General features: G+C 44.6%; 2 protein-coding genes across 2 annotated transcripts; both read right to left on the bottom strand.

Moving 5' to 3' along the window:
* Positions 1–3,070: 3,070 nt before the first annotated feature.
* On the bottom strand, positions 3,071–5,618 carry LOC133913170 (UV-B-induced protein At3g17800, chloroplastic-like). Its single transcript, XM_062356236.1, has 3 exons — positions 5,360–5,618; positions 4,762–5,027; positions 3,071–4,190 (listed from the first exon to the last, which is right to left on the bottom strand). Exons 1-3 carry the CDS (start codon positions 5,486–5,488, stop codon positions 3,371–3,373), a joined length of 1,215 nt encoding a protein of 404 aa, XP_062212220.1. The 5' UTR covers positions 5,489–5,618; the 3' UTR covers positions 3,071–3,370.
* Positions 5,619–10,442: 4,824 nt separating this feature from the next.
* On the bottom strand, positions 10,443–17,450 carry LOC133913169 (probable histidine kinase 4). Its single transcript, XM_062356235.1, has 11 exons — positions 16,842–17,450; positions 16,169–16,402; positions 15,846–16,012; positions 15,279–15,497; positions 14,999–15,185; positions 14,864–14,915; positions 14,535–14,764; positions 14,263–14,361; positions 13,377–14,083; positions 11,551–12,033; positions 10,443–11,114 (listed from the first exon to the last, which is right to left on the bottom strand). The coding sequence occupies exons 1-11, from the start codon at positions 17,172–17,174 to the stop codon at positions 10,847–10,849; spliced, it is 2,979 nt and encodes a 992-aa protein (XP_062212219.1). The 5' UTR covers positions 17,175–17,450; the 3' UTR covers positions 10,443–10,846.
* Positions 17,451–21,843: the final 4,393 nt, after the last annotated feature.

Genomic DNA, 21,843 nt, shown 5'->3' with positions numbered 1-21,843 from the left:
ACTCATCTCCAAGTACTTCAATAATAGATTTAACAAGTTGTTTCAGACTATCTATAGCAATACTTTCTCCGATACAAACATAATTATCTGTAGCATCCGCTGCTACTCCATAAGTTAGCATACGAAATTATGTGGTAACCTTTTGCAAACAACTTAACCCAAGTTTATCGGCTGTATTTCTTTTCTGCACAAAGTAGTCATCATATTCTTCTACAACACACATTATGCGTACAAACAGAAAACACCTCATTCTAAACCTGTGCGGGTATGATAAGAATGAGCCATACATATCACGATCGACAACAAAGACAAATAAAAATATATGTACTAATTACAAACCCGCGCCTGAACAAAGTAGTGTCGCACCTAGGATCATCCGAGAAGTAGTCTTGATACAGTCTCAAATGTCATGCTTCTCTGTTCCGATGAACTACTTGATGCCCAAGGACACATCCGTCATGGTGCGGTTCCTTTCAAGCTGATATTGATTGTGTGCTACATGTGCTCCAGCAATAATGAATTCATCGTCATCATCTGATGATGACAAATCCACGACATGTTGCATGAAAAAGCTACGATGACTCATCCCAAAACAAATCAATTTCTCCTCGGGTGCTGCACGCAGACGAGAGGCTATGTACGCATCTGAAACCAACAATTATTCGCTGGGTATCGACGGCGTGTCCCTGGATTCGACTCAAGCCTATCCGGATCGACGGGAGCGTCGTCGCTTGGGTCGACGGGTGCGTCATCGCTTAGGGTTGACCGTGTTTGGGCGTGACGGGTTGACGGCGTGACTCCCTCGCTCCCTCTCGGGTTGACAGCGTGTCTAGGCATCACGGCGTGCGTCGCACATGAACGAAGGAGTGACGTCCTGATCACATACGCACACGACCGATGCCGGCGCTGGAAGGGAGAAGCGCAAGAACAGGGAGATGGGAGAGACGGTTGGAAGTTTGTCTACGTAGAAGAATTTTAAAATATAGAGAGTCACAAATAAGGTATCTGTTGGAGGGGAAAACTTTTAAGGAGTCCATATTTTTGGGATGTCTCCCTATATGGGGATATAGAGAACCAATTTTAGATAGTCTCTTAGAGATACTCTTATTTCATGATGTCTAAGATAAAATTTCCCCATATACTCCATATCATTTATGATCTACTTTGGTACCTTGTTGTTTGTGTGTCTAAGTATTATCTGGGGCATTTTAACCAATTTTATTCAAGGAAATTTTCTTTATTTGTATACTCAGGTTAATTATACAAGTATTTGTAAATGGAAGGAATATAATAGGAGCACCTCCTGGTTACCATTATTTTTGTCATAAGATTCATGTGTAAAGTGAATGAAGGTTCACGGCGGCATAAATCTTGCACGCTAGTACCGGTCCACCTATAGGGGGACAAGTTTAGCATAAGTTGCTATAATGTGATACTCTCTCCAATCATAAATATATATCGTTTTGGATAAGGCATAATTTTTAATATATAGTTTTGACTATTATTTTCTATTAGAATATATTTATAAAATTAATTGAATTTGTGATATTATGAAAGTATTTTTTAAGACAAATCTACACATATGATTTTAAGGTTCCAAACTAAATATTTTAAAAGCAATTGTTAGTCAAAGCTTTAAAATTTTGACATTTTCCTAAATTGTCTGTATTTATGACCAGAGGGGCTAATAGTGCCAGTGGGGAAGACAATAAATGGTAGAATATATCGACAACAATAAGAGGTCTATGTGATGAATATGCATGGTGAGAAAACTAGAGGCTACGGCGAGCGGTCTGAGACGAGAACATTGTGGAAGGAGTAAGGCGGCCATACAAATTGAATGCATCTCAAGTTCTTTCGTTTCAGAAAGGAACAAAAATACTAAATGAAATAGTAGAAATTGAAAATGAAAAGATTGACTTATGTAACAGAATCATGTGGCCATTCATCTACAAAACGTTACTTATACTACCTGATATAAAATTTGAAAACAAATGGAGGGCAATGGAGTCCAAGCCGCCGCTTCTCAAAGACGTGGTTGAAATGGGAGAATCTAGCTTTGTGTTAGGAAAGAGAAGCCATATAAGAAAAAATGTTGCAAATTGCTATACAGTTGCTTCAGCCGCCTATGCAACATCTTGGTCTTTCATGGTATAAATAATGTTTGTCATGCGTGGCAACATCGACCTAACTTGCTAAATGGGAGGCCACATCGTCTTATTGAAATGTCATGCTATCCAAAACCCAAGTGGCTTATACGATGGATTACATCAAATTTAAGAGTAGATGATTAGAAATAGACAGTTTCGATTATCCAGGTTGAGATTCTATAATTTCAGGAGTTTAGGACCCCCAACACAAGGATACTTTGTAGTTCTCAAAAAAACAAAAACAAGGATACTTTGCTTAAACCATTTTGTACCAGCATCGCTCAACAATTTAATGATTCCGCCGATGGAGACGGGGAACGTAGACACGCTCAACAATTTAATAACACACGCTGGTAAACAAATAATGTGCAAAATCAAACAAAACAGAGAAAGTGATGCGTGCCACGCTCACTTTTTGAATCTACGCTTATGACGTTTACAATGCAGGGAGTGCAGTTCCATCCGGAGAGGATTATTATTACCACTAAAGGGAGGCTCATGGCCAAGAATTTCATCAAGATTATTGATGGCTACGAGGCCTTGAATTACATTCCATGATTCGTTCAAGGTGCTGCTATACGTTGTAATTGCTGATGGAAAACCCCCTTTCATGACTAAGATGGTGTAAGTAGCGCTCTGAGAGCTGATTCTGCTCTAGAATTGGTGGGAGCGCTACCAAACGCTTTGCTGTTGAATTGGTTCTGCGTCAGAATCAGATAAAATCATTCTCACGTTTTATACTGCGAGGTGGAAGCCGAAAAATCTAGCTTTTACCAATTTCCGACTGATTCTCCTCAATTTCAATACATCTTTTTTCATGAATCACTTCCATCACTAGCATACCAAACGATTTCACAAACAGAATCACTTTCACTACAGAATCTATTTCTACCACAGATTCACTTCCATCACAGAGTCAGTAGGTTAAAGAGCTCTAACAATATCCAAAGGAGAATCAGTCATAAGATACAACACTGAGCACCCCGGGTAGCACAAATGCTAGCAAAACCTAATGGTTAAATATCAGGCTAATGATATCTGATCGTTACAATACCGTGGTGCTAGAAAACCAGGCAGAATCATGGGTAGCTCTGCATACAGCGCGAGGTGTGGTAATAGTGACAACATTGTACAGCAGTCTTTACTGAAGCCCATGGACATCAGACTAGATACACATAGCATGAATCTTCAGTTTCTGGGATGACAATCTTTGGACCCAGCTAGTTGGTCACAAAGTGGTACCTGGAATCCACAAAGCTCTCAACATCCCAAAGGAAGGACCCGAATGTAACAGCCTCCAGGATCAACCATCTCAGCCCTGCGAAACTAATCCTAATATGCTCATCCTTAGAAGAATCAACTGTGCCATCAGGTGTGATCACAATCTCTGGTTTCCCAAACAATGCCTCCGTGTGCTTCTCAATAATGCCAAAGGCCTCCTTTGATCTAATTGTGGCGTACCTCTGTAATGTTTCTGAATCAAAAGACATGACATATGATCTAAGGCGGCATGGCTTGACAGCTTGGCTAGGCCCCCCTGCGTTGAAGTTAGAGGACGTCCATGAGGCCATTTCTGGGTGAGTGCTAGAAGCCTGAGCTGAGGGCATTGAATCAGTCGTCATAACTTGATTCAGTGCATCATCTTCCTTTTCTGATCCCCAAGGCAGGCTCTTCATCGACTTCTCGAGCTGAAACCTCTGATCGACTCTCTTGAGGAAATAACCATACATCACAGATGCAGCATAGACTTGGCCGACTCGGAGCTTACTTATGGCTGCAATGGTGGCATCAGCTTGACGCTGCCCCAGAATGAGAGTGAGGTGGTTCTCGATCATTTCATAGGCCTCATGTGAATGCAAATGCTCGAGCTTCTTGTCCACATTTTCTGCCCACTGATCAACTCGTCCAGAAGAATCAATGGAGTGAGAGAGCGCCGGAACCAAAGAAACACCAGCTTCAACAAACTTCTGAACAACCAGAGAGTAGAGTATCTCCTCCAAGGTCCTTCTTCGCTCCTTTTCCTTTACCTCAGCTATCCGCCTATCAATCCAGAAAAAATGGAAAAATTAGCTGAGATTTCTCCAACTCACATGAAACTATTAGTTCATTTTTAGAAGTAACCAAGCTTGAACTTTCAGTGGAGCACAAATGTAACCTGGAATTTCCTTCTATAGGAAACTATTAGTCAAGAAAACAATTCTAAACCAGAACTGTCAGTCTCAATTTCTCATATATGAACTATGATAGCTCCATCCCAATCAAACAGCTAGAATAATTCACACTTTCTTATCTATGTATAACACAACTGATAATCAGTTCATACATGATATGGCTATCCCTCCAAACAATTCTTAAGTTTTTAAACTCACATAATGTTTAAAGAGGTCAACAAGGATCCATAAAATACAAGATTTAATCTGCGCTGGATGCAGCATGTCAGCCGGCCTCGATAGCTTGACAGTTGTACAATTGCTATGTAACAGACTCTTAACACGCTATCCTCTTACAACTAGATGTACCGGAAGTAACAAGGGCAACGAACTCACTGATCAAAAAACCACAATTGCCTGTACAGCACGAACGAACTCACTGATAAAAAAACCACAATTACCTGTACAGCACGAGGTCGCCGCCACTCTCCTTCTCTTTCTCGGCCTCGCGGTCGGTCTGGAGCTGCTCGAGCTGCTGCTCGGCGGCGGCAGGTAGCAGGTGCGGGTGCGTGTGCAGGATCTGTGAGAGGAGCTGCCCCGCTGGCGACTCCATCCGGAGCGGCGCGATGGACGAGGACGGCGGCAGCGACTCCGAGGGGGACCACGAGGCCCTGACCACACTGCTTCGCCTCCTACTCCTAGAGGTAAGCTGTTGCCGACCGAGACCCTGCGTGTGGCATCCGGCAAAAGACAGCGCATCAGGAGACCAATCCACTAACATGCTCAGATGGCTTGGAACACCAAAAACACACATAAAAAATCGAATCTTTTGAAGAAATAAAAAACCAGACTGCACGGTAATCAAGCCAAGAAACCAAGCAATCCGTGAAAAGTAAAATCCTTCCCTTCTCAAGCAAGGAAGCAAAAAACAGGAAATGGATAAGCACGCTACAAAGGAATTATAGAAAAGATCCAAACATTTTTTTTCTTCTAATTCAACCACACACCCGTCAAGACACAAGCTATAGCCGTAAGAGAGAACCACAGCCTCCTCCTAACCTTGATGGAGCCGAAGGCGAAGCTGCGCCTCCGGTCGAAGGGGAGCGAGCTCGCGCCCGGGGTCGCCAGCCGCCGCGACGGGGCGGCGGCGGCGGTGGGCGACCTGAGCGCCGCAGCTGCTGCCTCCATCGGCCGATTCGAAGCGTATGCTGCACGAATCCTCTGGGAGCCCGCGCGAATACGAGGGTCTGTGGTGCGGAATTGGGGATCTCTCTGGTCTCTGCGGCCGTTCAGTTGGAGACTGCGAGGCTTTAGGGGGCGCGGTTATATAGGGGGAGGCCGGTGGCTCGCTGCTTCGCTGGGGGTCAGAGCACGCGGACGGAAACGAAGCAGCAGTCGGCCGGCCAGTTGCCGTGTTCTTCACTCGTGTTGGAACTTGGAACAGATAGCGAAATTATTTACTTTCTTTTTCTCCTTTTCTTTTTTCCTGGTCCACCTTTTGCCATGTGAAAGGGCTAATTTTTATGGGGCAATAGATGACGTGCGAGACGTGCACGGAGGTTGGAAAATTACGGGTGATGGAGCTGGTGGCACGGTACCGGCGTATGTATGGTTCGCAAGTTAGTAATGGGTCCGTTTGGAATTCAGGAATTTTCCACGTTGTGTACAAACCAGTCTACTACTGACGTTCACATGATTAGGGAGAACGGATTTCTGCAGGAAAATGTTAGCATTCTGTTAGTTTCTTAAACAACTGATTCCGAGTAATTAGGATGAAAACGACTTGAGATCGATCGAAACAAGTCTTCACTGCATTTAAAACCATATTTTTTTTAATAAAAACAGATTTAAATACGGATAGTTTGATACGAATATGATCACAGATAATATAAAAAAGAATATAAAATGAATATAGATTGAAAACGAATATGACCTGTGCATATTTACTGCAACATAAAAGATCACTCAAATTATATGTAAGATCGTAATAAGTTACTATACAATAGCTAAAATAATACAATCTATACACTTAGTCACTTGGATAATAAACAACATAACTATCGAGGGTTAATTTCTAACAATGATTTCAGTATATCGGTCAATAGACACGTGAAAGACGCTTTGCAATGTGCGTGTATTTGTGATGAAATAAAGAACACGAGAATCATCCAAGTTCAGACATCACTAAGAATAATAGCTTTACGTTCTATATATTTTGTTATCAATATTAGTGAAGTAGTTACATATAAGTGCATTTGACTTATGTTTCCTCATCGAAGGAAGGAGAATTTACAAGTGGATCTTTTTTAGCAGATTCATATCTAACTAGATATTCTACTCTTAGATCATGATAATCATAGAGAACTAGGTGAACCCAACTTGCCCTGAGAGTTCTGTATGTCCGTCTCATCCGTGTAACGCCGCAGCACCTGCCTCTCCCAGTTGCCCGGCCTTTCCCAACGCTGTGCACTGTAAGTTCGTCTACCATGTTGTCCCGTCCCTACGCTCCGTGAGTCTACCTGTAAAATCATTCACTTGTATGATCGTTCTGCAGATACTGTCCCATCTGTCACGTGGCGCAAGTCAGTCTGCAACACCCCACTCCGTAGCAATTAATGCTATGAGACGGGATGTTGTCTATTTGCGTCGGCCATAACTTTATTCGCTGGAGGAGGTGTTTCAGGAAAGAAAACACTTGAGTAGACACCAATAAATATGATTTCGACAGGTTAGGTATGGACGTCCCGCGACTAGCAAGGCCTGATCGTGAGATCATATTATATTGCAAGGAGATTGGCTATGTAAGCCTTGCGTTGGTCGTGCAAGCTAAGCGCTGATCGCTCGATGGGCTAGGGTTTAGAAAAATCTCCGCCGATCGTCATATTCCTCGTAGGGCCCGTTAGGCAAAATACCTCCTTACTCAATACTTCGACAATAACTTAGTTCATACTAACTTCACAAGCTGACACGTTATGATTGGTAGAAGTTCATACAATACTTAGATGTAGTACACATATTTAAACTTAGTTCATCACGTACTCATAAAAGTAGTAAAATACTAAAGATAATATATACATAAATAGAAAGGTGAAAATGTCGTAGGGGAGAAGACGGTGAGAGCGCACACCCTCATGCTACATGCAGCGGCAAGCCTGGATAGCGCTCCCGGCATCACCGCCAGATCGGTTGGGAACCGACATATGACCAAATATTTGCTCTTGATTGGCGTCCCATATGACAGCTAATGATCGGGATAGAATGGACGACACATTTAAAATTAAAAAATACTTTGTTTTTTTATCTCAAAATTTAAAACACTATCTAAATTATCATGAAAAAATCTAATTTTTTTTACATAGAGGATATTATGATATAGCTCTCACAAAAAATTTACACAAAAATATGATGTGTAAAATGAGAAACAAAAAATATGATCTTTACTGGCAGACATTCTTTTTTTCTTTTCCTTCTCTCTCCTTTTGACGACTCCATGCATTATATTGAGCTCAATTTGAGGCTTTGATGTGCATGCAAGGCTCCACCGACCTGTTGATTACTTGCGAGTTGAATGGGCCTGATCTCAACGCAGGATTCTTCAGACTCCACTTGATCTCCATATGACCACACATATGCGAGTTCTGAAGCCTGAACGTCTGTAAAGAGTTTTTTTTCTGCAAGGCACCCTCCAAGTCGATCGAACAATTCCATCCTCGCGACACACTCAATGCTAAAGGCAAAAGCATCTAATGGGAAGCGAACGAAGAAATGAAGTTCCCAGTAATTTCTCATGCACAACTAAAGCTCATCGTTTAATTCGCATGCTCCTCGAACAATTGAGAGGCCTGCATCTGTAACGTTTCTGATGTTGATGGCGGTTGGCCGATTCACTCTTCCTTGCGGGGATTTAAATTTCGTTTTATATTTTTTTCGTTCACCGGTTTCACTCTTCCATGAGGGGTTTTATTACCTTCAGAATTTACGAAATTTCGATGAAATTCTAATCCTACTTTCATACGTACATGAATCTAGACGCCGGCGCGGCACATCAACGCACAGAGATCTTTTTGGCTCGCCAGAGACGCATCCACGGCTCCACGTAGCGTCGATAAGGGTCTCCAACTCTCCCCCACGGACGGAGACGGTTTCTTCCGGACCCGGCAACCCCACGGCCTCACAATGCATCCATCCATCCCCACCACTGAACTCGCTGTCGCCACACGTCTCTCTTCTCCGCCTCTGCGTCTCGGCGCCGGAAGGCAAGGACGAGATCACCGGCCGGGCGGAAAAGATCTTCTTGCCTTCCGTTTCCCCCAATGTTTTGTGTGCGTGTGGGTGTGGCACGGCGAGGGAGACGTGGGCGCGGCAGGCTCGAGGGTCAGCTGCCGGCGCCAACATGGCAAGGTGGTCACCAGGGTACGAGCCATTGAGGTTGACGGCCGAGCACAGGGCAACAAAGGGACTGCAGGAGCCAGCACCGTTGTCATGGCCGCATGGGTGTCACGTACGCGTGCTCCCACCACCAATAATTCCAGTTTTTTTCAGTACGGGTTATTTGAATCTGCATGTTTCTTTGTGATGGGTGACCTGGATTTTATTGTTCGAGGGCGAAGCTAAGCTTTAAAGATTCGAATGCACCCTTCGATATATTTGATATAGATGATGTATATATTTAAAACTAGGTGGTACATAAGATATAAAATTAAATTGTTAATAACAGAGATTTTTTTTATCGTTTGGAGAACAAGAATGGATGGATCTTCCACTCTTTCTGATTTCACTGGATGTTTGTCCATGAACTGTTTCCAGATAATTTTGGAGGTGACCACGGGAACAATACAAACCAAGAGTTTTTTATTTTTATATTTTTCTAACATAAATAATTAAATAAATATACGTCGGATGAAAAGATTAGCTGAATTAGGTGCCTATCGCATTTTATGAGCCGATGTCTAATGCTCAGATGAACAATATCTATTTTTCCCTCCTTCCCTCTTTCTCTATTTGGCCAATAGGATTATCGTGTTCTAAAATTTATAAAACTTTTTTAAATCTTATAATTCATGATGAATCCATTTAAAAAGGATTCACCTTAATACCCCATGTATGTTTTAAAATAAAAAGTTCAAAGATGGCTACTTTTAGAACTTCTAGCAATTTTTAAGTCCTAAAAAATCATAAAAATCTAGGAAAATTTACTAATATTCCTCTCATGTGTCTTAATAATATCTAAAATTATTTTCAACTCTATGTTACTAAGGAACCCACTTTTTCACCAAGTAAACTAAGGTTGGAAATAATTTTAGATATTATTAAGACACATGAGAGGAATATTATTGAATTTTCCTAGATTTTTGGATTTTTTTTAGTCTTAAAAATTGCTAGAAATTCTAAAATATCCCTATTTAGAGTTTTTAAATTTTTTTGAATCCTACACAGGGTGGATCCTTTTTAAATGGATTCATCATGAATATAGGTCCTACAGAAAATATTTATTGAATTTTAGAGCATAGTAACCCCATTATCCAAATAGAGAAAGAGTAAAGAGAAAAAAAAATAACAAGTACTGTTTACCCGAGCCTAACTGTCTTATCAGAGGGTGATAAGGACTGATCCTATCACGGTAGCACTTAGACACCTTACCACCCTATGAAAGGACGGTAGACATATAATTCTACAAATCTTTAATTTAGATATATTTATTTAATTATTCATGTTAGAAAATAAAAAATAAAAAAGCATGGTTCAGCTGGTACAGCACCCTGCTTTTTCTGGCTGATGACCGGAAGTCCACGTGGTTGCTAGGATGTGCTTGGATTTTATATTCGTTTTACGCCCAAATGTTGGCCCGTATGTCGAGCCTTTCCAGCCCATGTCGATTCAAAGTTCCAGCAATTTACACATTACCACCAGCACTGCGCGCGCACACGGTCAAGGATTTGCTGACGGCGTTTCGTCCGGCTCTTTACGCTACGGTTACATGGCGTAGCATGCAAGAAAGTTCTCCTGCACATTTTAACCTGAGAAAAATGTAAGTGAATAAGCTCAAGAGGATTCATATGGAAATGTGAACCTAGTTCATATCCATATGGAAGTTCTTTGAGCCAATTACATCATCTTAAGTCGCACGTGGGCCACATCATACTGGAGAAATCCCAATGCAATGTACACAGCAAAAACTACTCGGCTTTTCCTTCGAGTGTTGCTGAACCGAGCAAGCATGCCTTCCTTCTACAATGGACCGGATACCGGAGTAGAAGAAGCTGTACAAACGAAACTTGGATCAAGATGCATCATTGGGCTCCGAGAGCAGCGCAGGCCATGCTCAAACTGGCATGTGCTTCTCCTAGCTTACTACGTGCTACAACAAGGTCTCTGCCAATACAATACATGTACACAACGCCGGCAGCCCAGCAGCACCGATCTGTGCTCTCAGTCGCAGGCTTGATCGGCGCGCAGCCCAGGGAAACTGCAATTGACGGGCTGCCTTCAGAATCAGATTGCAACCTCGATTAAGCGATTACAAAATGGAAGAGTAGCTGCCTCAGTTCAGTCAGAACTCCCAATGTACGGGTCCAAGAACTTTTGCACTGCCTGGAAGAGCTGCTTCTCCTCGAAGGGTTTAGAGACGTATCCATCCATTCCGCACTTCGTGCATTCCTCAAAGGTGGCCTGGATAACGTCGGCGGTCATTGCTAGGATCGGCAGGTGCCATTTCACTGCCTTTGCCGTGCTGTCTGTTTCTGAATCATCCTCAGTTTCTGTCTGCTCATCTGCCTTCGCTTCCACTGCCCGTATCTGCCGAGTTGCCTCAAACCTGGCATATCAAACAGCAGTACATTGAATTAAATCAAAGCAAGGGAATGAAATGGCCACTGAACATTGTTGTATGGTAGTCTAGGTAAAGTGATCATCTCATGGCTTGAAAGTACTTGCTTAATGCTTACTATTTAAACTACTATTAGACAGGATACAAGCCTATACGAGGGCTTACAATATCAAGATTAAACATAATTTTATGTTTAACAGTACACATACAACTTGGAATTTGATCTTATTTTAACCAGCCTGGCATAAAGATGTACTGTTTATTCCAGAAGCGGATATTATATTAAATGGAAACATAACTTTTATAATCATGTAATTATCTCTGTACAGTGGCACCAGTGCAGATGATGTCACATATTTTGGGCTCATATGCGTAAAAAGAAATGCTCAAGTTCGTAAGCAAAAGCTTGAAAGACACATATTACCCGTCCATTTCCGGCATCTGAATGTCCATCAGACAAAGATCAAACTTATGTGGGACTTGTAGAAGGGCAAGAGCATCTTTGCCGCTCTCCACGCACTCCACCTTTGCCCCATATTTCTTTAATGTACCAGCAGCCACTCTAAGGTTTACCTTGTTATCATCAACCACCAATATGTTCTTGCCGAGAAGCAACCCGCGAAGAGATCCTGAGCCCTCATGTTTCTCGTTGCTCGACTGTGTGATACCAAGTGCTTGGAATAAACAAGTAGCAAATGTGCTTGCTTTCAGGGGCTTTGTGATCACCGAGTCAACTGTATATTTTGCCTTCAGTTTGTCTGATTCTACAGCTGCAAGAAGTATTACTTTGGGTGATACCGGTTCACAACTGTTCTGTTTGATCTCCAAGAGCCTAGTGCATAAGGAGACATCTACCTTTAAGCCCCATGAATCACTTTCAATCAACAACATGGAAGGTTGCTTCATGCTGCACAATGAATTCGGAACAAGTTTTTTTAGACTCAAGAAAAAATGAATGTTAAAACAGCAAAAACTGCATTTTTCAGGAAATGTTTGCAACAAATAAATTCTCAATTCAATAAATCATATGCAAGAACGTAAGGAGAACTGCAGGAACAAAGTAACAATCTTACTATTACTAATTAGAGGCTCCTTTCAGAGCCTCCATGTCAATCCTCAGATGAAGTGCGCTAGAAAGAGATAAATTCTAGACATTCTCACACAAAAGTAAAACATCCGACCATCGATCTGGTCGACTCTAATCATCATTGACAACAATAGCCATTGGATCTAACATGTTTCTAAATTACCCACATTTGCTGTCATGAAAAAATTGGCTCAAAGTGCCCAATACATGCTTCTAAATTACCCACCTCTATCATTATGAAAAAATTAACCCAAAGTACCCCCCCCCCCGGGCAAATACATGCTTCTAAATTACTCACATACGCCATTATGAAAAAACCAACCAAAAGAAACTAGATATTTGCTTCTAAATTACCCACATCTACCATTATAACAAAATTAACCCAAAGTTTTGCTGCCTTGCAAAGTTCATATGTTTTTCACCTAAACATTAATTTAGGTCTCTCTCTTAATTACGTTGTGGAGTCCGGAGACAAACTAAAAAATAAAGGAAATATTATACCATTGATGAACATACACACATTGACGAATATCGTGAAAGTGAGGGGGGAAAACAAAAAAAATAACTTTATGCAAGACTCTGATTGAGTAGAGGAACATAGTAAAGAAACTTGATCAGTATACGCACATCAATCACATCAAAATCCTAAATCATAGACATTTCACAAGGTTCTATTATCCATGTATTTTCTAAACATATTTCTAGTCCATGCAGGTGCACGGGTTAATGGATTAGGATACAAATCGAAAGAAAATTCAACACCACAAATTTGGTAATCAAAACTGTGATGGATCAACCAATACCATTTCGATGCAATCAACAACATTATCTATAATCATTCTTATGCAACTCTTTCGCAACCAAATTGTTTCAAAGCAAATATTTTTGCAAACAAAAGACGCATTCTTGCAGGGGCGGATCCAGCCCAAAAAATGAGTGGCGACCCGCTAGTGACTGGGCCTTTGCAGCTTCACGAAAAAAGTCCAAGTTCACTGAAAACAAGAATTTGAGTGGGGCATGTGCCCCCCTGGCCTTTACTAGGTCCACCCATGCATGCTTGTAAGCATGCAAGCAGCTAAGCATGCTTCATGTTCCTGGTTCCTAAAGATGGTACAATCACTTCAGGATTTGAACTTTAGAGAGCGTGCAACTGAGATAAGTACCTAGTAAGAGAATTGTCATTTCGCCCAGACAACACTTCAAGTGCCAATTCAATGGTACTAACAACTTCAGAGGCAATTCCCAGCCTTTGCAAATGATATTTAGTTACAGTAGCTCTTACTGGTCTTCTATCAACCAATAGTGCAGATAAACCTTTAAAATTGGAGGGAAGAGGGTGCAACGTGACAGGCTTACTATCACTAATAGCACTTCTGTCACACCTTTGGAGAACTGCAGTGAATGTGAATGTGCTCCCAACATGGGGTCGACTGACAAAGTTTATCTGACCACCCATTATTTCAACAAGACATTTGCTGATACTCAATCCAATTCCAGTTCCACCATAGTTCCTAGAAGTTGAACTATCAGCTTGCATGAAAGGTGTGAACACCCGGCCTTGGGCATCCAATGGTATACCTATCCCTGTATCTTCCACACTTACTACAAGAGTTACTTTGTCAGAATCACTTTCATAAGGCATCTCATTTGTCTCATAAGACAGCAAATGCTTGAAGTTTTCCCAACTATTTCTGCTATCAGCAGCTTCAAAACCACTTAGTGTGTTGTGAGACACACTGGTGGATATAGCGCCAGCCTCATCTTTATGTCCATTCATCCCATTCGCTACCGGTTCAACTTTGGCTTCTGTTGCAAGATTTGAGTGGTCTGCCAGATGAACTTGTACAAAAATATGTCCCCGCTCTGTGAACTGTCACAAAGTAAAGACAGTACAAAAAACAATTGTAAACTTATGTTGGCAATGAACTTAGTGTACCAAGCAAACACCATGCAACGTTTTGCTAAAACGGAGTTGTTCCATCCATCTTTAGATAAAATAGCCTTCATTGTTCATAATCATTCTTGGAAGAAAAGGTCGAGCACACTTACCTTAATCGAGTTCCCGACTAAGTTTGTTATTATCTGTCGAAACCTTCCAGGATCACCCAATAGGATTTCAGGAACTCGTTCAGAGACATATACAGCGAGCTAGAATTTTGCACAGAAAAAGGAAATTATTAGGGACAGAACAAGAGGCTAAGCATGCAGGATGTTTGACAAGAATGCTAAGTTTATGGAAATCAGCTCAATTAAAAGATAACACATGGTAATGATTTATTGCCCATCTTTGTCCAATCATTATTGAAATAAGTTGAACTAACCTCAATTCCCTTCTCTCTTGACTTGGAAGAAAATAAGGAAATGACATCATCAAGGATGGATCTCAGGTCAAATGGTACCGACTCGAGATCCAACTTGCCAGCTTCAATTTTGGCTCTGTCAAGCACTTCATTAATCAGAGATATTAATGCTTTTCCACAGACTTGAGCAGTTTGCGCATAATCCATTTGGGTTGACTTTAGGTCTGTGTCTAATAGCATATCAAGCATCCCTACACAAACAAGAAAACGATAAGTCATCACATTTTCCTCTTACGAAAAGAGTAACATTAACACTAAGATCAAATGTGCTGTAGGATTGAGAAAATTACCAAGGACACCATTCATGGGCGTTCTGATCTCATGAGAAACAGTTGCAAGGAACTGTCATTGATAAACATGATTTTTTTAGAGAAAGAGAAAGGTTTGGAGTTTAAAACAACAAATAACTTGTAACTAAACTAAACCTGAGATTTGGCAACATCGGCAGCTTCTGCCCGTTTCTTCAGCTCTTCCATTTTCCGACAATCTTCCTTAACATTGTCATAGCGACTCCAAGCAGCATACAATATGTAGCCCACAAGCATCCATATAACAAAGACACCAGAGGGTGTAGTAATTGCGGACATTGGGACATGAGGCTTGTTTCTATATCTGCTCAGATTTATGGAGAACAGGATATAAAATTAGATCATTTCGAAACATAATATGAGAAGGAAAAAAATCAATCATCAGTGCAAACATTACCTGCAAATCATGTGATGCTTTCTGAATGGATCGCCAAAATCTAGCATGCAAATGTGTGATGGTGAGGGGTTACCGAGAGGAACTTCAGATCCATACATGACAAGAGGATTTGAATGATTTGTGATGTCATAAACATTCACCACCAATTCCTGATTGCCAGCTAGCTGCCTCAACAAATTTTCCACCAATGATTCTACATCAAAAGCTCCCCCAAGGTATCTGTTGAATAAATAGCACAATTTAAAGAAGACATTTTTTCCCAAGCTGTACTTCAAATACTAGTGCGAATAATTATCTATTTGAACTTCGTTTTCTGAGACAGTAACACATGCAACAACTGTGTTGTGATTTTGACCATAATTTGTTTTTAAGTTTTTCTTATGAGTATCTCACTTTCAATTCTAGGGTCACTGACAACTGTCTCAGCCAGTGCCCAGTGAAAATGCTGAGTGCTCAACAATCTCAGAAACGCGACCACTTTCACCCGTGAAGCATAACAAATATTTGCAGCGCAATAAACAGCCAAATGCTTTCACCACTTCATTGAGAAAAGGAGTTAACGCTCACCCTGCGGTAGCAGCAACACGATCTTCCACCTTGGCATCAGCAGGAAGGTCACGAAGATAGACAGGAAACGTCAATACAACACCCAGGTGATTAGACATGAGCCGGAACGGTCTCGTAAGAACCGCCTTACCGGTCGCCCTCGACCTCAAGATGTTCTCCCGGTCTTCCTGCAGCAACACAGATGACAAAACGGTCACCAAAGTTCAGAACCAACACCAACAAGGAACAATCTTAACCCAAGAAGCGACAGTAGGGCCTTACCCTGCTGTTTTTCCCGCTAAAAAAAATCTTAACCCAAGAATGAACGGAAGGCATCGGCATACCTCGCCGGACATCATGTCGAGCCCCTCGATGTAGGAGACGGTGACCTGCGAGTAGATGACAGGCGCGTACTCATCCTGCACCGGGGACGCCTCGTGCTTCATGGTCTTGATGATCCATCCCTGCTGGCGCTCGAAGCTCTCCCGGTCCGCGTGCACCACCCGCTGCGCGTACGCCACCCCGCTCAGCAGCGGCCGCTCGAACGACGTCCTCGCGGTGTAGTCCGCGAACGTGTCCTGCAAAAAAATCACCCGTAGATAAGCCCGTAGCCGACAAACGAATCAGCCGAACAGCAATTTGCGGCAGTAAATCCGACACGCGCGCACAAAAGGGAACTATTTTTCATTTAAGAAGTGCTGCAAAACACGGCCTGCAGGCTGCAACACAGTAGCCTATGCCTCCATGGGAGACATCGAAGTTCAGACTTGACAGTAATTAAATGAAGTGGAAGCAGCAGAAGAGGAAAAGAGCAAGTACTACACGGTCGAGTTTTATGGCAATGGAAGAAGCGGCAAGGATTCCAGAGACAGTGACACGCGCAATTAACTGCGAGCGCAGAGCAGAAACCATAACTCGCACCACTAGTAGAAAAGAATCAGAGCTCGTATCAAGAGGCCGCAAGCGGCAGCTGCAGCTGAAGCTTGTACGAGGCTACGAGCTCGGCGAGGGACGGACCTGGTCGAGCGCGGGCGGTTGCTTCTCGTAGTGGAAGGTGGCGACGAGGATGGCGAGGGCGTGGACGTGGTTGATGGAGACGGCGAACTGGTCCTGCAGCATGCGCGCGCGCTCCTCGCACATGCTGACGAGCCCCTCCTCCGCCTTGCGCAGCGCAGCGCGGCGGAAGCGCCAGTGCAGCCCCAACCACAGCGCCGCGGCCGCCAGCACCCACAGCAGCACCGCCAGCCTGCTCAGCCTCACCTTCACGCGCCACCTCCCCTTCACGTCCTTCCCAGCCTCCTCCGCCGGCGCTTCCACCGCCGAAACCGGCTCCCCTCCTCCCACCCCCATCCCAATTCCCCTACCAACAACACCACAGTTCACATGCGCCGCAGCCCACCAACCACTCCTGCTTCCGCCTCTCCTCCTGCTTTGAGCCTCCTTTGACAGAGAGGGAGAGAGAGAGAGAGGGAGGGAGAGGAGAGAGCGCCTCGCCTTTTTTTTTCCCCTACCACTCTCTCTCCTCCGTTGCCTCGCTGCTTTGATGCGTTTTTTGTTGGCTTGCGGCTTTTCGCGGCGAGGGAGAAAGCAGACGGGCGTCGACTGAATCGAATTTCCTGGATTTTACGAGATTCGCAGCGGCTAAAATAACCCGTGCTTCCTCCGCGATGGGCCCCTCCCTTTTGCTGTGGGTCTGTGGCTGCTTCGCCCACCCCACCCTCGCGAGCGCAGCGCGCCCGGCGCTGTTGCCCGGTTGCTTTCATTTTTTAAAGTAAAATGCATCAGATATCCTTAAATTTAAGTTAGGTCATTTAAGTTCACATACTCTTAAATTGTAGATTTAAACTATTAATATTGTTATACCCGGTTAGAGGATTAAGTAAGTGACATTCTAACTAATAGACCTCATGGAGGGTATAACAATCGACAGGCGACATTTTCTGAATTATGATCCATCACGTGATCATGTCTAACCTTGCACGATCAGCGCAAAACTTGCATGACCAGACTCCTTACGATATTATAAGATCTTGCAACCAGCTCTTACTAGTTGTGGGACCGATCTTTATCTAACTCATCTAATCGTATTTATTGCTATATATTTAACTATTTTTTCCCTAGGTACCTCATCCACTAAATAAAGTCATAACCGGTGCGGTTGGGTATTGCCTTGTCTCATAGCATTAAATACTACAGATAGGGTCTTGCGGGTCGGCGCAGCACTGCACGGCTGACGAGATAAGGTTTGCAGAACGACCAGGCAAGTGGACAGTTTTACAGGTAGACTCGCAGGGCGCAGGGACAAGACAGCTTGGCAGGCGATGGGATGGGCCGAGCGGACAGGGAAGGCAGGTGTGGAGATGTTCCATGGTTAGGACATGCGCTTAAAATTCTTAGGGCAAGTTGGGCTCACCCGATTCTCCAAGATATTATCCAAGAGTTGAATATCTAGCTGGGCATGGGTCTGCTAATCGGAACCCACTTGTAAGTTCTTCCTCTCTCTAGTATATAAAGAGAGTATGACCCACTTTGTAAAGGGTAATTGATTCACAAACACTCATAACAAAATACACTGGACATATGACCATTATTCTTCGGGAGGCTTGAACCTAGATAACCCCATTATTTTTTAGTTCAACACACACCGACGAATGCACACTTTCAGCGTTGTTCACGCGCCCTTTGTCCGGTACACCCAGAAATTATTGTCAGGAATTAACCATTGGCAGTTGGTGTACTAGTAAGGGACGTGTTTCCGCGTTTCGGTAGGTGTTAGAGGTCAAATTTAGCTACCAATGGTCGGATCCACGGCAATCGTTGAGTCCCGTTCTGAGGACTCCGATCACCGCGAGGTATTCGTTATGGGGTACGACCCAGATGAGCCCGATGTGCTTCAGGAATGGGACACTGAACCAGAGTCCGAAGGCTCCGAGACTCAACGAGAGGTTTGCATGACAGTTAATGCAATGGGAGACAGCAAAGACTCTCGTGTTCCGGATGTCGGCGATGATCACCAGGCCACGCGCCTAGAGGAGAACCAGACCGGATCCAGACATGTGAATGCTTCGACACAGCCCCAACCACCATAGTGTCGCATGGAGGAGCTGCCGCAAAGGACGCAGTCTTTGGCAGCATCATCACCAAGGCTGTTGTCGGAGGGTGAACTCCTCAAGCGGGGATCCGGAGGGACCCCCTTGAGATTCGACCGGGGGATGATTCTGAATCTGTTTTGCGGGCGAAATAAATAGGCGTAAATGCGATGCAAGTGAAGTGGAAGAATCGTATGCAGGAAGTAGTAAATGCTCAGGAGGTTTTTTAGACAGGTTCGGGCCGCACTGAGCGTAACACCCTACTCCTGTGTGTATGCTATAAATGCTTTGAGAATTACTCTCTAAGTGTCTGTTGAGTTACAAGAATATTTGTCTAGTTTAGAGCTTCGTGTTCCTTGTTCTTCGGTGATCTAAGCTTCTGTGTTTGTTTTTGCTCCTGTCTTCTTCCTTTTCTTGGCCTCCTCTCCCTTCTCCGGGAAGCCCGCCCGGCATATATATCCGTCGGTAGCGGTAGCGTGCCCAAAAAGGGATGGCGCGAGTTCCGAGACACCATAAATGGAAAGCAACTATCATGGGCTGCTGCGCGAGGTGACGGGGAGGGTTCAAAACGTGCCCCGTCCGGTCTTGTTCGTCATCATACCGTTTTTCAACGGTCGCTGCGGGGAGGGCCCATCGGGCAGCGACCGAGCAGCCCTGCGTGCCCGTCCGATCAGAGCGAGCCTGATACAGCAGGGCGGCAGGTGGGGCGCCTTGGGCTTCGCGATGTTATCCCGAGACGCGCCGAATGTCCCGTGATGGGACCCGTGCATTAAATGTCCCCACACCTCCCTGTCAGACCGTGGCAGGGGTTGGCAGCGAGCGTGGGGCGAGCAGTTGGAGGCGACAGGCCACGCGCCCTCTTAAATGCAGCATCGGGCCTTTCACCAGCTGACACCTCATCGCTGGGCCTCTGTGGGGACCACCGGCGAAGGACTTCTCGGGCCCTCGGGGAACCGAGTGCTCGGGGGCCACTGTTCACAGCCCCGAGCACTCTCTCCCGGATATGCCCTTTCTTGGTCCTCAGGGAACCGAGTGCTCGGGGGCCGCTGCTCGTGACCCCGAGCACTCTCTCCTGGAACTGGCTGTCCGGGTCCTCGGGGAACCGAGTGCTTGGGAGCCACTGTTCACGACCCCGAGCATTCTCTCCCGGAACCGACTTTCCTTGGGTCCTCGGGGGTCTCGGGTGCTCGGGGGCCACTGCTCGTAGCCCTGAGCACCCTCTTCCCGGATACTTGGCCTTTCATGTCGTCGGGGAACTTGAGTGCTCGGGGGCCACTATTCTTGGTCCCGAGCACTCTCTTCCCGGTACTTGGTCTTCTCGGGTCATCGGAGGACTCTACTCGGGGACTACTGTTTATGGCCCCGAGCACCCTCTCCTGGGACTTGGTCTTCTCGGATCTCGGGGAGGTAAACCCCTGAGGGAGGGCGCCACATGGCACGCTGCACCTCGGTCTCGGGACTTGGGGACCCCTGGTTCCCGTATCACCGACAGCTGTCATGCCACACAAATGTCGGGGGCTCCACCCCTCATGATATGTCGCCACTCCGCGCCCAGCAACTCGACTATGAGTCCATGACGGCTGCACAGAATCTACAGACCTTGTGAATGCTTCTAAGCCACCAGCCGATAGCAGTACCGGAGAGTTCGCTAGTGCTGCCATGGTTGTGTGATCTCGCCCACCTGGCTGAGACCGCCCAACGCCAAACTACAGCGGCAAACACCACGTCTGTCACCAGGATTAGTGAGGGTCATGATCGCCAAGAATCACCCCAGGCTACATGGCAGGAAAGATCTCATCCTCTCTCGGCAATAGGGAGCGCTCGAAAACCCCGCCACATCGAGACAGCCAACTCTCTGACCTGCGCGACTCCTTGAGCAAACGCGACCTTCGTGGCGTTATATAGAGCAAGGTGGCCACTCGAGAGTAGGAGGACCATGCCCGACGAGAGCAGGAAAAGGGCAAACAACCCTACCACTCGTCTCCCCTATGCAGGGAGACATCAGATTCCTCCATCCCGTCCCCTGGACTATGTGATCATCGCCTTTCTCTATGAGCACGTTCCGTCGCCCATCAGCGGGTGACTCCCTGTTACGGAATGAGGTGCAATGCCCTATCAACCTGGCTACGAGAGGTGCGCTAGCCAGACAAGTTTTGGCTGATCATAGCCGAAAAATATGATGGCTTGACCAACCCCGAGGAGTTCCTACAAATATACACCACCATAGTGCAAGCCGTGGAGGGCCACGGGAAAGTCATGGCCAACTACTTCTCGACCGTCTTGACCGGTTTAGCCTGATCCTAGCTTATAAACCTTCCCCGTGAGCTAGTTGACTCCTGGGAGGATCTGTGCGACCAATTTGTCGCCAACTTTCAGGTAACCGATGCCAGACCCGGGGTCGAGGACGACATGTATCACATTAGACAACGATAAGGTGAGTCATTGAGAGACTTCATCCGGTACTTTATCGAGTGCCGAAACACCATTCCAAGGATCACAAGTGAATTCGTGGTCATTGCATTCAAGAGAGGGTCAGATACCAAAAGATGGTCGAGAAGTTTGGCACCTGAAAGTCCTTGACGTCGACTAGAGGGGGGTGAATAGTCGTTTCTGAAAATTAAAACTCAGCAGCGGATTAAACAGGGTTCGAAGACTCCGGGCAGTTCTGGATACTCCGAGTACCGGAGTATCCGAATTAACTCAGATTATCCAAACTATACAGAACCTTCGAAAACAAAGTAAGCTTAAGAGATTCTACTAGAGATTATGAGCTATCACAATATTTCTAAGAGGGATATTTTCTAATGAACAATAAAGGTACAATTAAATACTCGCAAGCAATAAAATTGCGGCAAATCCTCAAATAGCAATTTGAATGAATAATTTGCAAGAATTTAAATGGAGACAAGATTTAAATCCGAAGTTCGGCC

The sequence above is a fragment of the Phragmites australis genome, chromosome 3 (assembly GCF_958298935.1).
Source record: "Phragmites australis chromosome 3, lpPhrAust1.1, whole genome shotgun sequence".
Lineage (NCBI taxonomy): Eukaryota > Viridiplantae > Streptophyta > Magnoliopsida > Poales > Poaceae > Phragmites > Phragmites australis.
This window is presented reverse-complemented; position numbering and strand designations above follow the sequence as displayed.